General features: G+C 40.4%; 1 protein-coding gene across 2 annotated transcripts in view; it reads left to right on the top strand.

Moving 5' to 3' along the window:
- Positions 1-13,738, top strand: part of nr3c2 (nuclear receptor subfamily 3, group C, member 2) — an 80,189-nt gene that overhangs the window by 48,506 nt on the left and 17,945 nt on the right. For both annotated transcript variants that reach the window (XM_083972130.1, XM_083972131.1), the window contains exons 4-6: positions 6,831-6,947; positions 10,821-11,165; positions 12,771-12,915. In XM_083972130.1, the coding sequence (XP_083828256.1) occupies positions 6,831-6,947; positions 10,821-11,165; positions 12,771-12,915 (607 nt within the window). The remainder of the gene's footprint in view (positions 1-6,830; positions 6,948-10,820; positions 11,166-12,770; positions 12,916-13,738) is intronic.

Here is a 13,738-nt window from a genome sequence, read left to right as displayed (position 1 = left end):
TACAGCGAGGGAGGGGGTGGGGGGAGGAAGGACAAAGAAAAAGTCAGACAGAGAGATAAAGAGAGGAGGAGAAAGAGAGAGGGATGGAAAGTGATGTGTCAGCAGTGAGCGCCGGAGAGGTGTAAGTTAGGACGTGAGGAGACGTATGACTCCTCCTCTCTACCAGTATGTCGTCCTCCTTCTCCTCCTCTTCTTTTCTCTCAAAGTTAAAAACTTCTACTCGGTATGATGAGATATAAAAGAAGACTGCAGAGAGTGGGCATCTGTACAAGGGGAATAATCCAGCCCATGCTTAATTTCTTTTGGCACCGCCTGCCTCGGGGGACACAACTTTTCGGTCGGCTGTAGCTCATTAGACGACTAACTGGCTCTCAGCCCTTTACTACAGAGCTAGTTAGCATTCTGGAGTCATCAACAAATCACATGAAATCCTCTGACTGTGGAGGGTCCCGTTTCCCCTTTTATTCTAGTCAGACAAGTCATTGTGTGAGGTACCTTTATTTCACGTTGGCACAGTTTTGCACAGTTATTATTTGAAGTCTACACTTTAGGTTTATATGCAGACCATCTGTTTGGAATATCTATCGGCCACACGAGCCTTTTACTTTCCAAAACTGTGCACTTATATTGCTCCTCAGGAGTGCGAATATTCATTCCACTTAATTTTCCTCGTATCTACCAGAAGGCACAGCCAACTGTACACTATAAAGTTTATCACTGTGGTCCCAGGAAATATATAGAAATATCAAATTAAGTACAGAGTATACTCTCGGCTGTTAGCTTTTCAAAATGCTTTCAATTCATTCTTTAAGCAATCACAACACGGTACATATGCACACTCACTTATTTTTTTTATAAAGGAAACATTTATCCACCTGCGCTCTTATTCACTACAAGTCAGGCAGTTTATCTTGCACTGTATGGCAGCTTTTATTGTGCTCACATTTTATTTACAGACACATTTTAGATGTTCTTCTTGTATGGTAAACAAACATGGAAGAGAAGCGATAACTCACATGAATCTTACAAGCTTTGCAATTGTATCGCTACTGTTGACTCAACTGTCAGGTGCAAACATGCAGCCGATTTACAGGCTCTATTGAAATGAATGAATTTTTCAGTACAAATGTTTGTTCTCCGCTGCACAAAAACGCCTTCTGATAAACAACAGTTCATGAAAATGTGTTATCGTCACTAATGAAATGTGGAAACTGGAAATAGCTGAATGCATTCATATGTGCTTCTCTCCTGAATCCACTCTACTAAAGGCTAGTTTGTTGATACAAGGCAGCTGCACTCAATAAACGACTCCATGTGGAGCGCATTTGAAGAGTTGAACGCCAGCTTATTATTCACATGTCATCAGTGGCTTGGCATGTCTGCTCTTTGTAATAATACTAGGCACTGCTTTTAGCTCACTAGCTCTTTTTTGCTGGTCTCTTATTGAACCTAGAGCCTTACAAAGACATTAGTCAACCTTGTTATGGCCTCACTGTGCTCTCCAATGTAACTGGGTCGTGGTTTCCATGGAGCTCGTGTCAATCTAAAAGCCTGTTCTTCAGTACCGCCTCTGTGGGAGAGGTCATCTGAGGACGCGTCTCGCACGGCTTCAGCTTTGACTGGCAGCTCTGGCATCCAATAACATCTCTCTTAGGTCAGGACTGAGGAATAAAAGCCTCCTCCCTCCAGTGCTGGAGTGAATGCTCCAGGTTATGTGTGTGTGAGAGAGAGGCTCATGTAACAACAGCTGGAGAGAAGCCATTTACCAGCGTCGTCCTCATCCCAGCTCAACACATGTCTCACATCAGACGTTCTTTGATCAGAAAGTGCATCAAACATACAAACACAGCCACAGTCTCCCAGCTTGCTATAAGCATGGGGCATAAGCACACATTTCCTCAGAAGGAGTGAAGGAATTCAGGTGTACCGCATTAGACAGAAATTAAATCTGCAAAGCTTAGTGTAACTGTGTGACCCACATTGCTAATAGGCCTTTTAGGCTGGAGAATGCAACCTGAGGAAGGGTCTCTGTAGCACAACCTAGATACAGTTACTGTGACACTATGTGTGTGCATTTTACATCCTTACAGCTTTAAAAGTAGGCACAAGAGCAAACAATATATAAGGACTCCATCTAATGACTACTTGTACATGCCAATTGTTTTTTTTATTTTAATGTTTAGCCTGTAAAATAAAATAAAAAATAAAACTTTGGATATGTCTGTCATGTACAGTATGTCTGAACAACTACTGTAAGTTCAAATCCTGAATTTTTACGTTATGTTGTCTGACAAAATCACCATACAGAATAAAAGCAAATACTGAGCTGTGATTTGGGTTGCATTTGATTATAAACACTCAGAGACAAAGTCAAAAAAGGCAGATGATGACAGATTTTTGATTCATTTTTTTCCAGGCGTGTGCCTTTATTTAATTAATTGAGAGAGAGAGAAAAAGAGGATGAGATGCAGCAAAGGCCACAGGACTAAAGACTAAAAGCCCGATTGACATGCTCATCTGTCTCACACAGACCACAACCTACCATCTGGGATCCACAATAGTTTAACTTGTACTGTATTTACTTCCACTCCTAAACATAACAGATGTAAAGACCTGCCTCTAATAAAACTTCGTCTGATATGTAGAGTTAGTGGTTACCACAAAGCCTCATTACCGCTGACCTCTGTCTCCTGTTTTTTTTGCTTGCTGTGTCTGATGTTTAGTTATTCCTCTGCCTCCTTTAGTAATAACGATACGTGACATTTGTTGTAATAAAGATTAAGCACAGTGTATTAGAAGCACTCCTCTGTTTTCCTGTAGTTCCACAGTAAACAGGAAACCTCTCCGCTAAGCAGTGGTCAGTCAGTCACATTCATTATTATAGAGCCGGTCCCCTCATTTGCAGTTCAGCCAAAAATACCCCTGTCAAATGACTAATCAGTTAATTGACCAGTGACATTTTGTTGCTTGTGAAGCTTCTAATTACAGTAACAGGTAGAGCTGCACTGTTTGGTGCACGTGCATGATTGTATAACTCGCTTATATGCACACACAACTTCCTCCATGCCCTCAGTTCCCCCGGCCCCGGGCTGACCGCTCTCCGGTGGATATAATCTGACCTCCATCTCTTCCTTTTCCCTGGTGATACCTTTGTTCTTTGACATCAATGCAAAAAAGTATCCAGTGCAGATAGTGGGTTACACCTTTTGTGTTCAACCAAATAAGCAGTGCCAATCTGATGGGCTTTATCACTGTCTTCACTGATGATTGGTTTGTTATAGATACAGGGCTAGGATGCCAGCATGCTGCAAATGTGCATATCTGATGCACTGGATCTGTACATGAAAAATCTTATATAAAGTGGCAGCAGATAAGAGACTAAACACATTGTTTTCCTTCAAAATGTGAATTTTAGGCATTCAAGTTAACTTTCAATAGACATACAGTGATGTTTTCTCAACAGCTTTGATGAGAAAGGGGGCACAGAGGGGTGGGCATATTTCTGTTCTAACAGTTGCCTGCCTTCTTTTATTTGCAAAAAAAAAAGAGTACATTTCGGATTGTTAGCTAGTATATCAAACATATGTTTTTAATTTACACAAATTCAAATTAGAATATCTTTGGTTTTTGTGCTGGGAATGAAGTTATGATGTATTGTAGATGAAAGTGCTGAAGAAGTGCTTCTTCTGCTTTTGTACAGGGGATGCATTTATATACCATATTAAAACCTAGATGAAATGCATTATGTATAGTATACAGAAAGCAGATGGGGAATATGTCTTTGTGAGGAAAATGCATTGGACAACTGTTGGAGATGTAGCACTCTTTTATAGAAGAGGAGACATTAGTAAACAAAATAACAGCTTCTATTTACATCCTATTTTAACTTGTGCAGCCTCTCTTTATAATGATCCAGACAGGGAAACTTAATTGTGTAGAGGCCCATCCAACACAGCTGTTTGTGTGTTGTCCAAAGAAGTGGAGTAGCAGCAGAGCTATTGCAAGGCAGTGATTTGCATATTGCTGGCCCAGTGGTCACAACAATTACATCTCTGAGAGGCCTGTCTTTTGGTTGTTTGGTATTTTGGCTATGTAATTTAGGTTACATAAATACCGATGAATGACGATCACAGAATCGACCAAATGCTTTGTGAGTGGATGTGAATGGCATTAATCCATGAGACTGACATAGATTTCAGCACATCCTTTAGTTGTATTCCATCTTCTGTCTGCAGTACCGGCTGGCAACTAAGAAATTTGCTTCCTCTGCCAAATGCCATTCAGTGAGTCGCTAGTATTATTGATGTGGGTCAGCTACTGTATCTGAGAGGCTATTTTCACAATCAGGGGTCTGTGTTCTGTGTAGTGGCCATTTAAATATGTCACGTTAAAGGCTGCATTTTAGAAAAATGCCTGAAGTCTGTCTGTGTTTTGTTTAGAGAGCAGATGTAAGACTTTATCTAGTGAAGGACTGCAGGGCAGACTGCTCTTGCGCGAGTGGGGTCCCCACAGGAAAGAGTATTTCCCTCTCGGAAGAACGTCCTCATAACTGATGTGTGCTGGAGCTGACAGACAACATAGACTAGGACTCAGTGGGTTGTTGCCAGATTGTGAGATCATTAACTATATGTAGATGTGAGTGGACTCTATTAAAGAGCCCTGAAGATTTCCTTGTATTGGACAATGTGCATCTTAGCAGAGTTCCTTTTTGGGGGGGATAATGTTAAGTTCATTACAGTTTAATAAATACAATTTAATCTGAATAATGGTTATCTTTCTCACAGAGGATTATATGAAAAATTTATTTTTACATTGTCATTGCTTTTACAAAACAGGACTGATGGATTAAAGTACATGTCAAAATAACACTTAATGAATTAACCACTTTCGGAGCCGAAAAGTGTTTTTTTGTTCAAGTTTATAATAAATTTACTGCGGTAACACTCAAAATTAACAGTCATCAGGAAGCCTGCACGTGCCAGGTTGATAAGCAAATGCACATATTCAGAGGTAAACATGCTGTGCGAGTGCATTTGAGTGCATGCACACAGCGCATAAATAAACAACCCATTCGCACTCACACACACACACACAGTGGCGCGCATACACACCACTGACTTCAGCTGTCTCATAAAGTGTATGTCACTCCTACAATTATTAACAAAATTCATGGGAATGAGCAAAACAGTTGACAGGAAAGCTGCAGACTTTTTAGAACTGCCATTTGGTCCGGCCTACCCAAGTAAAAGTGTGTGCATATGCATGTGTATGTGTGTGTGTGTGTGTGTGTGTGTGTGTGTGTGTGTGTGTGTGTGTGTGTGTGTGTGTGTGTGTGTGTGTGTGTGTGTGTGTGTGTGTGTGTGTGTGTGTGTGTGTGTGTGTGTGTGTGTGTGTGCACGAGGGGGGTGGGGAAGGGGATGGCTGTGTTGTATTTCCTGTGTCGCAGTTTACTGTTTTTTAGAGCAAGAAAAATGGGCTTATGTAACGGTCATGTGATTTAGCCAGAAATAGTGGTGGGGCTACAGCTGCTGCCTCTCCTCCTGCAGCTTGGTTCCTTGGCTTTTGGCAGCAGCCAGACAGACACACTGCGCACTACTCCTGCTAGCTCAGAAAACAACTTCTGCTCATTCCTACACAAATACTGTACTGTAGATGAAACAAAGGCAGTGCACAGAATGTACATGTTTGAGCAAACTGCATGCAAACAGAACGCGCAATCTTTCTTGCAGTAACACTAGAGTCTATGCCAGAAATCTTGAATACTCTTAAGCAAACAAATAATACAGAATGAACATGTAGGAAAATACAGATATGCACCGACATGCAAGCGTGTGCACGCTTGCTAACATGCTCCCAGTCTGAGGTGTGCACGCAAGTTTAACACAAAACCCAACAGAGCTGATCAATATACCGGGGTCTAAGAGGTCACTATACGTGACTATACCACTCCATCTGGGTTGTGTCGTGATTTCCATTTGTGTTTGTTTGTGAAAGCAGATACAACATTTGCAGTTTAAATTGTCAAGAGGAGCAGCTTTCTCTGTGTATGTGTACGCGAACGTGTGTGTTGATGTGTGTGTGCGCGTGTGTGTACGAAAGCGAGAGAGTGAATGACTGTGTGTGTGCACGAGCATGAGCCTGTCTGTGTGTGGGCGTATGGCGCTCTGAGGCTGGCGGACGTGTGGAAAAAGGGAAAAAAGAGGGATGGAGATGCAGGCGTAGAGAAGGAGAAGAGTGGAGGAGGAGAGGAGCTGTACAGTGAAGAGCTAGTGGAGCGGAAGGAAGCGCTCTGAAATGGGAGATCATTGGGTTTAGCTAAGGGCTAGGCAGGAGGCAGGAGGGATTCTCACCATGTTAACATCACTGTCAGGAATAGTCTAGCTGCAGCCAGTGTCCTGGTTCCAGCGAATTCTAATACCCTCATGCCATATACTGTATAATACACCATTAGTCATGCGTTGTAGAATGTGAGAGCGGAATAATCACAATTTCAATAATTTTCACAGTGATAATCATGAAATGTAGATCTCTGATATTGCCAGACATTTCACGGGTTTCTGTGTTGACCTACATTACAACTGAGATTCAGCAGGAGAATCAAATATCTACTGCCTTTCCATGTAATGTAATCAAATGAACTGTATACCTTCATGCAACATGTTCAAAGCTATTATACTCATTGCATAAGTTACAGTAGCGTCCTCAATCACCCTCTTCCCTCTTCCTTTTTAATCACTACACCCATCACTTTGAAAATATCACTGCTGTTCTTTGTTAAGCTGCGTGTGTGGTTCACCATTGAACTGACATTGTGTCTTGTCATTCTGTAGGTCAGCACAACTACCTGTGTGCCGGGAGAAATGACTGTATCATTGACAAGATCCGAAGGAAAAACTGTCCGGCATGTCGCGTACGGAAGTGTCTCCAGGCCGGGATGAACCTCGGAGGTGAGGAGTCACACCCTCCTTTCAGATTTGCCCTGTCACATGTCTCAGATGTGACATTTGAGTCAGCGTTGCTCTGCTTAAAAGAAACGATAGATATGAAAAAGTAGGTCTGGCTGTGGTCATATGAGGCCCGGGGATGCCTAGTCATAGGATATTTGTGTGTATGTGTGCAATATATTTATATATGAATTATGCATACAGTATGCATTCAGTAGGTGTAGATCTACACTGCTCTGTTCGTTGCCAGCTGACAAAGCCTGCAGAAATAGTACAGTACTGTATGAGGAAAGACAACAGTATAGTAGAGAGTAGCGTATTCAGAGAGGAAGTGCAATTTTTTTTCTTCTTTTTTTAATATATTCGTTTATTGCCACTGGCTTCTTCCAAATCAGGGTCGCAGTGGCGTACGCAGGGAGGAAAGCACACTTGATAGGTTTTCAGTCCATTAGAGAAATTGAAATGACAAATGTTTTTCAATTTTATGCTCTCAAAAGGAAAATAAATTTGAACAAGAATGCAAATGTAGGCCAGTGGACATTCAGTAGAGTAATGTCAATTCACACATGTAATACTGGTGACATTTCTGAATTTTAGTGCTTGACTGAAATAATCCAAATTGAGAGGTTTATCATTTTGGAAATTTGTGTGCATTATTGCAGTGGGAAAAGTAATCAGTCAAGGACATTCAATCAGATTTGGATATTTCCAACTATCTAAACTGAAGGTTCTTCTATTTGGTGTCAAAAACCATTAATGGAAATGACTATGAATTTGTATTTCTTTATCTTCATTGCCCGACCGGCATCCTATAAAATTTTCCTGAAATTAAACATTTCAGTTGATTTTATTCACTTACGCAATGAGAAGTAGGTGTAAGTGCAGTCAGTGAGTATTCACTATCGTAAAACCATAAGGATATTTCTGAACTACGGACAGGTTCTGTGACTTTATGTCAAGTACTGCACTGTTTTGCCTTTTTTAATGAAAACTGTCACTTGCAAATGCACTGCAACTGTCTGCTGTCATGTCAAATCAAGTTTATTTATAGCCCAATAGCACATAAACTATGTAAATGAGCTTTACAGGCCGAAATCAGCAATAGCTCATTCTCTATGGCTGGAATCCTTCATAAACCCTGTTGATGATTAAGTAAAATGGTTGGCTGTGATAACAAGAGGATCAATTAAATATTTGTGAGAAAAACACGATCTAGGCTAATATTTTACAAAAACAAAAGTAGGCCTATTCTGCTAAGGCAATTCAACAAAGAAAGAAAAATGAGGACTGCTACACAGTGTGGGGCGTCTGTTATTAACCAACTGCAGTTTCTGTATCTGTATATCAGCAATCAGATAAATTCTACTAAGAGTCCAGGCTCTAAAAATTAACTGCCTAGATGAGGGGCCTGTAAAATTTGAGGTGAGGATACCCACATTTGCATTTGGTTCAGTGTCTGTGCCTTTAAATGTTACATCTAACACGTGGGGAAAAACTATCCTGGAACCAATCCAAACCACTGATAGATTATATAAAACAAATGAATGGCCACTGATTGGGAGAAATCCAATCCAGAGAAGCACTGTGACTGTATAAATGCTTCCTTATTAAAGGGCAATTTGATATATTTCAGACAGCATTATCATTATAACAATACTATCATAATAATATTATTGTATTATTGAGTGAACAGGGAATAGACAAAGTCTAGTTTTTTTCTGCTTTCACATCATGACTCTCTGCAAACACACAGAAAAGAACAGGGGGAGTGACAGGCATACATGCCCTCATGGGGCCATGAGTGGCTATATGGTGCATACTCGGGTGAAGGTGGGTCTTTTGAAATGCTATATGAGCAGCAGCAGTGGAGATGTGGTGTTTGGAGCAATAGCCTATAGCCACATGCCAGAGCAAAGGAATGGGCGCAACACATCCAGCTTTAAGGACTGATGGAAAGAGCAATGTCTTTAAAAAGTTGGAAACCTCCATTAGACACAGAACCTGACATCAGCTATTCAAATCTTTGCAACCTGAACTAGGCCCCAGCCATTATAGGCTACTGTGTGTTTCCCCCCGAGAATGCATTCAGAAAACACTGGTGGTCATCTACTAAACGTAATCATGTATACAAACTTATCAGCAGATAACAACCAACCTACGCATATTTAAGTTAACATCTCTGTCTAGAGTTATGATTATCTTATATAACGCTGAAAAAGGCACCTGATGAGCCTGAGTTTCAAATAAAAGCCTGAGGTTGCCAATGAGTCTGTCTGTAAGATTGGGGGGGCAGCAGTGTAAAATACTGAGTAGGAGCTTAAATGTTCATTGCTAAAAAATGTTAGGCTATATCGGCAAGTAAAGAAAGCTGGCTCCCAGTTATTAAAAGCAGAATATTTCTAGTATTGCTGGCGGAGGAAGAATTAAATTAATATGACCACTACAGTAACTTCAAGTTTGTCTTTAAGCTAATATTAAAGAGAGATACTTTAATGAAGTTGACTTGTTAATAACATTTACAACACACCCGGGTAAAAGGCCAGTTTAGTGCCCATAGAAGTAACGTTACAAAAACATCACTGTAGCCAACAACATTAGCATTAGCGTTAGCGGTAACTTACTGTTGCGAAGCGATGCAATGTCCTCTCGGCTTTTAAGTGATGATAAAATCCTTTGAAAGAGGCGTCGTGGTTCCAAAACCACGGAAACACAGAAGCAAGATAGAAAAACTCCGACTTCCGTCTTGAAGTGAGGTTTGTGGAGAAAAAAACAGCAGAAAAAGGGGTTGAGTGGCACCATTAGCATCAGCATTAGCCATTAGCCATTAGCCATTAGCAGCAGCAGCAACAGCTAACTCCTGCCAAAATAAACGTTTGCAGCAGAAGTTTCCTCAAGTGATATGAGAGAGCTCCTTAATAAGACTGTACCTGGATAGCACAGCGGTTTTTTGTTGTTGTTGTTGTTGTTGTTTTTTAATGACGTCCTGCAGAGACAGCACTGGTCAAACATACTGGACAGATGATTAAACTTGGAAAACAGCCTCAGCCTACAGACACACCTGTCCTGAGTGCAGCAGCACACCAACAAGCTGATTGGCTGACATGTTCACTCTGTAGGCAGTTTACTGTATTATTATTCCTATCTCAGCTGTCATAAGAGGCATTTATTGTTTTATATGGACAGGTGTTTCTATTATTTTGTCTACCATATTTCTCTCAATTGGGGCAGACAAATTATTTTAAATAAGTAACCTAGGTATACAGTTCAAAGTCACCAAGATGGTAGCATTTATATTGCAAGACTGCACTACAGTAGATTAAGCCAGGTGCACCTTAGAAACTGCAAACTGAGAGTGTGCTTTTGTTTGCTTGTTAATCGAGATATCCATTTGTGCACAGCCAAACAGTGCACAGGAAATTAAGTATGATTGGACATGGATTCTTATCTGCTCCTGGTTTTACTGAACTTTTTTTTGTCTTTACAGTTTCTGATCATTTACAGTAGCCTACAACTTCGCAAAAGCATAAAGCAAAAGCATACGTATTTCACACACAGAGATAACAGTTTCATAAAATATCATACTTATAATGAATGGCTCACCTCTAACATTGAAGTGTGAATATGAAATTACATTGATCACACCTTGTTTAAAATTAAACACTTAATAACAGTAGACAATTGTATTAGGCATTGTTAACACATACAACAGGTAAGCCAGATATTTCGTATCTCTAAGAACTGTATATCCATACTTGTTTTCTTAATTACACCCTTAGAGTACAGTTTATGTCACATTGCAATTATAAAGTCAGACTGTGAATGTAACAAAGCCCACCATCAACAATGTGTTAATAAGCACCATTATGTTCCCCACAGCACGAAAGTCTAAAAAGTTAGGAAAGCTGAAGGGAGTCAACGAGGACCTGCAGGGCTCTAAGGACGGCCAAACTGCCACAGGTGGCGTTGGAGGCGGTTACCTGTCCTCGGAGAAGGAGCTGAATGCCAGCGCTGCCAGTGCCCTGGTGCCCCATGGGCCTGGGGTGGTCACACCTTTTTTGCCGCCCTCCATCTGCAGTGTGTTGGAGCTGATTGAGCCTGAAGAGGTGTACAGTGACTATGACAACACGCAGCCTGACACCACTGACCACCTGCTGTCCAGTCTCAACTGCCTGGCCGGAAAGCAGATGGTACGCCTGGTGAAGTGGGCCAAAGTACTTCCAGGTTAGTGACCACTAGAGCTACGGGCTAAGGCCTAAATGCTCTTTATGAGTGTGTTTGGAAAAGAGTTGAAACAGCACCCTTGAATACATGTGTATGTGAAACGGTTACTGTATTTCATGGTGTATTATTAGTTCAATAATTTTTTCCTGATGCTTTTAAAACTCAATATTAAGGTTGCAGTAAGTAAATTAGATCAAAGCATAAATCCTGTGAACTGTGCGTTTCCTATGCAGTATGCAAGCCACTGAGCCATTCATTTTTACATTCATAATTATATAATGTTCAGTCAGTTTTATTTATGAATGAGTCAAACAAAATGGTATGAGGTAAAATTATTAGTCTAATAAACAAGAGAGTGTCTAAACAGTAATTATTGGCTAGTTTTCATGAGGATAACATACCATTTTCACTTTTCATTCAAAGCATTTTTTTTTGGAGTGCATGGAGCATGCAAATTTAAATTTCAAATATTAGGTCTGTATTAATAATTCTGCAAAGCTTCAACAAGATTAGCACTGAATCCTATTTTACCTATTTTACCTATTTTAATAGAATCAAGATTAAGATTTCCCAAACAGAACTCATTTACATCGTGTTGAATGGAAGATCTAACGTCTATCTCATTAATTTCTACCTATAAGCCACAGCGCAGGAAGAAAATAAATGTTTGAAAAGGGGTAAACAAGTTCCCCTTAAAATGCCAGTCAGTGGGAGACATATTGAAAGATGCCTCACAGGTAGCTCTTTGAGGCTGTTTAATTTGCTGTATTGCAAATATTTGATACCTCCTCGGTGTCTGCTTGCCATATCCGGACGTATAAATAGAAGGGGAGCCAGACAGAAGGGTCAAAATGAGTACCTTCGACTTTCAGATATGCCACTGCCTGCATTCAGCTTACATCTGGATGTACAGTAGCAGGGCTAACACACAAGGCAATGTTGACTAGTATTGTATACCAACAAAGTGTTCAAGGAAAATCTCTGGCTCATCTCATTGTTAAAGAAAACTATGTTACTATTTCTGGTGTCAGCACATTTAAAGTGACTCTGACAAATAAAATAAAATCCACACATCAAATCCCATAGTTTAAAGAAGACCCCTGAGTTAATGTTAGATGGCCAAACAATGTTAAGTCAGGCATTTCATTTCCCATTGTACAAATATAAATATATATTATATATATATATAAGTATATATTAAATTATGTTTTTGGCAGACTGATGTGCATATAGACTGAAATAGTCCCTAAGCCTTGATAAGTCACTCGTGTGTCCTCACTTGGCCTGTGTTTTGCATGGGGAGTTTCTTGCCAGAGTTTGATTGAGAGTTTGGCAAGTTTCCTATTCGAATCTATTTCTGGTGCTCCATAGACAACACGCCAATAACTGGAGGCCTTGAGGGATTTGCATAAAAGAAGAATGGGTGAATATTTCTCAGTGGTGATCATGTCTAAACAAATATTGGCACATAAAAATACACTGCCTCCTAAGTTGGTGCTTATGAAGTCAAAATACATTAAATGCTAGAGTATTGTCAGCTACATTTAAACAAAATGCTTTCTTCACATCAGCCTCACCTGTCTATTCTGTGTGTGTGTTTGTTAGGTTTCCGGGGCCTGCCCATCGAGGACCAAATCACCCTGATCCAGTACTCATGGATGTGCCTGTCCTCCTTCTGCCTCAGCTGGCGCTCCTACAAACACACCAATGGACAGTTGCTCTACTTTGCCCCTGACCTCATCTTTAACGAGTAGGCATACACTTCCATATCTGCAGAATACTGCGCACATAACACTGCACACACATACACATAGGTCTGATGATATTAAGATGTACCGGCCCTGACATTTGGCAAAGGAACAGATGTTCAGTATCTTTTGCTTTAAGTTATTTCCACAGTTTTATGTAGGTACGTACATGTAAGGTACATATAAAATACATGTGGTGTTGCCTAATTGTCTTCTTTGATTTCCAACACACAAACATGACTTTTACAAATGTGAGAACAAGAGGTTTTTTAGTTTTTTTAGATGGTTTGTAGATGCAGTAATTGCTCAGCTTTTTAGTGTTAATCTTTAGTGGCTTTTGCTATTTTCAGCTGCTCATCAGATGCAAATTTATGCATAAACATCACTTTTGCGAGTGGACTTTGGAGAGTAAGGAGTGGATTTTCCTACTGTACTATTTTAAGCACTCCATTAACGTGCCTGAAAACGACTGAAAGGGGCCAAAGTGAGTTTCTGTCATAATGACGTTGCATGTATACTTAAAAAAAAAAGGTCATAATCTGGCACCTGATTTCTGGCACTTCCTAAGGAAATACTTTCATACTTTTTGTTGGTTCTTTTAGTTGCGTTAGGCACAGGCGATCAAAAGCCTGGCAGGGGCAGTCAATGTCCCACTTAATCTGTGTTAATACGTCTGAACAGGAGAGCAAGTGGAAAAGGAAGTGTATGTGGGCATGTTCCCGTTGGAGCTGCAGTGCACAGCCGGTGATGAATTGAATGTTATAGAATTAATCAAAGAGGAGAATAGCAGCCTCTGTAGGCAGCCTGCTGTAGAGGAGCGGGTTC

Source organism: Trachurus trachurus (genome assembly GCF_905171665.1).
Source record: "Trachurus trachurus genome assembly, chromosome: 1".
In the NCBI taxonomy this organism is placed as follows: domain Eukaryota; kingdom Metazoa; phylum Chordata; class Actinopteri; order Carangiformes; family Carangidae; genus Trachurus; species Trachurus trachurus.
The sequence above is the reverse complement of the archived record's forward strand: the minus strand, read 5'-3'. Positions and strand labels throughout refer to the sequence as shown.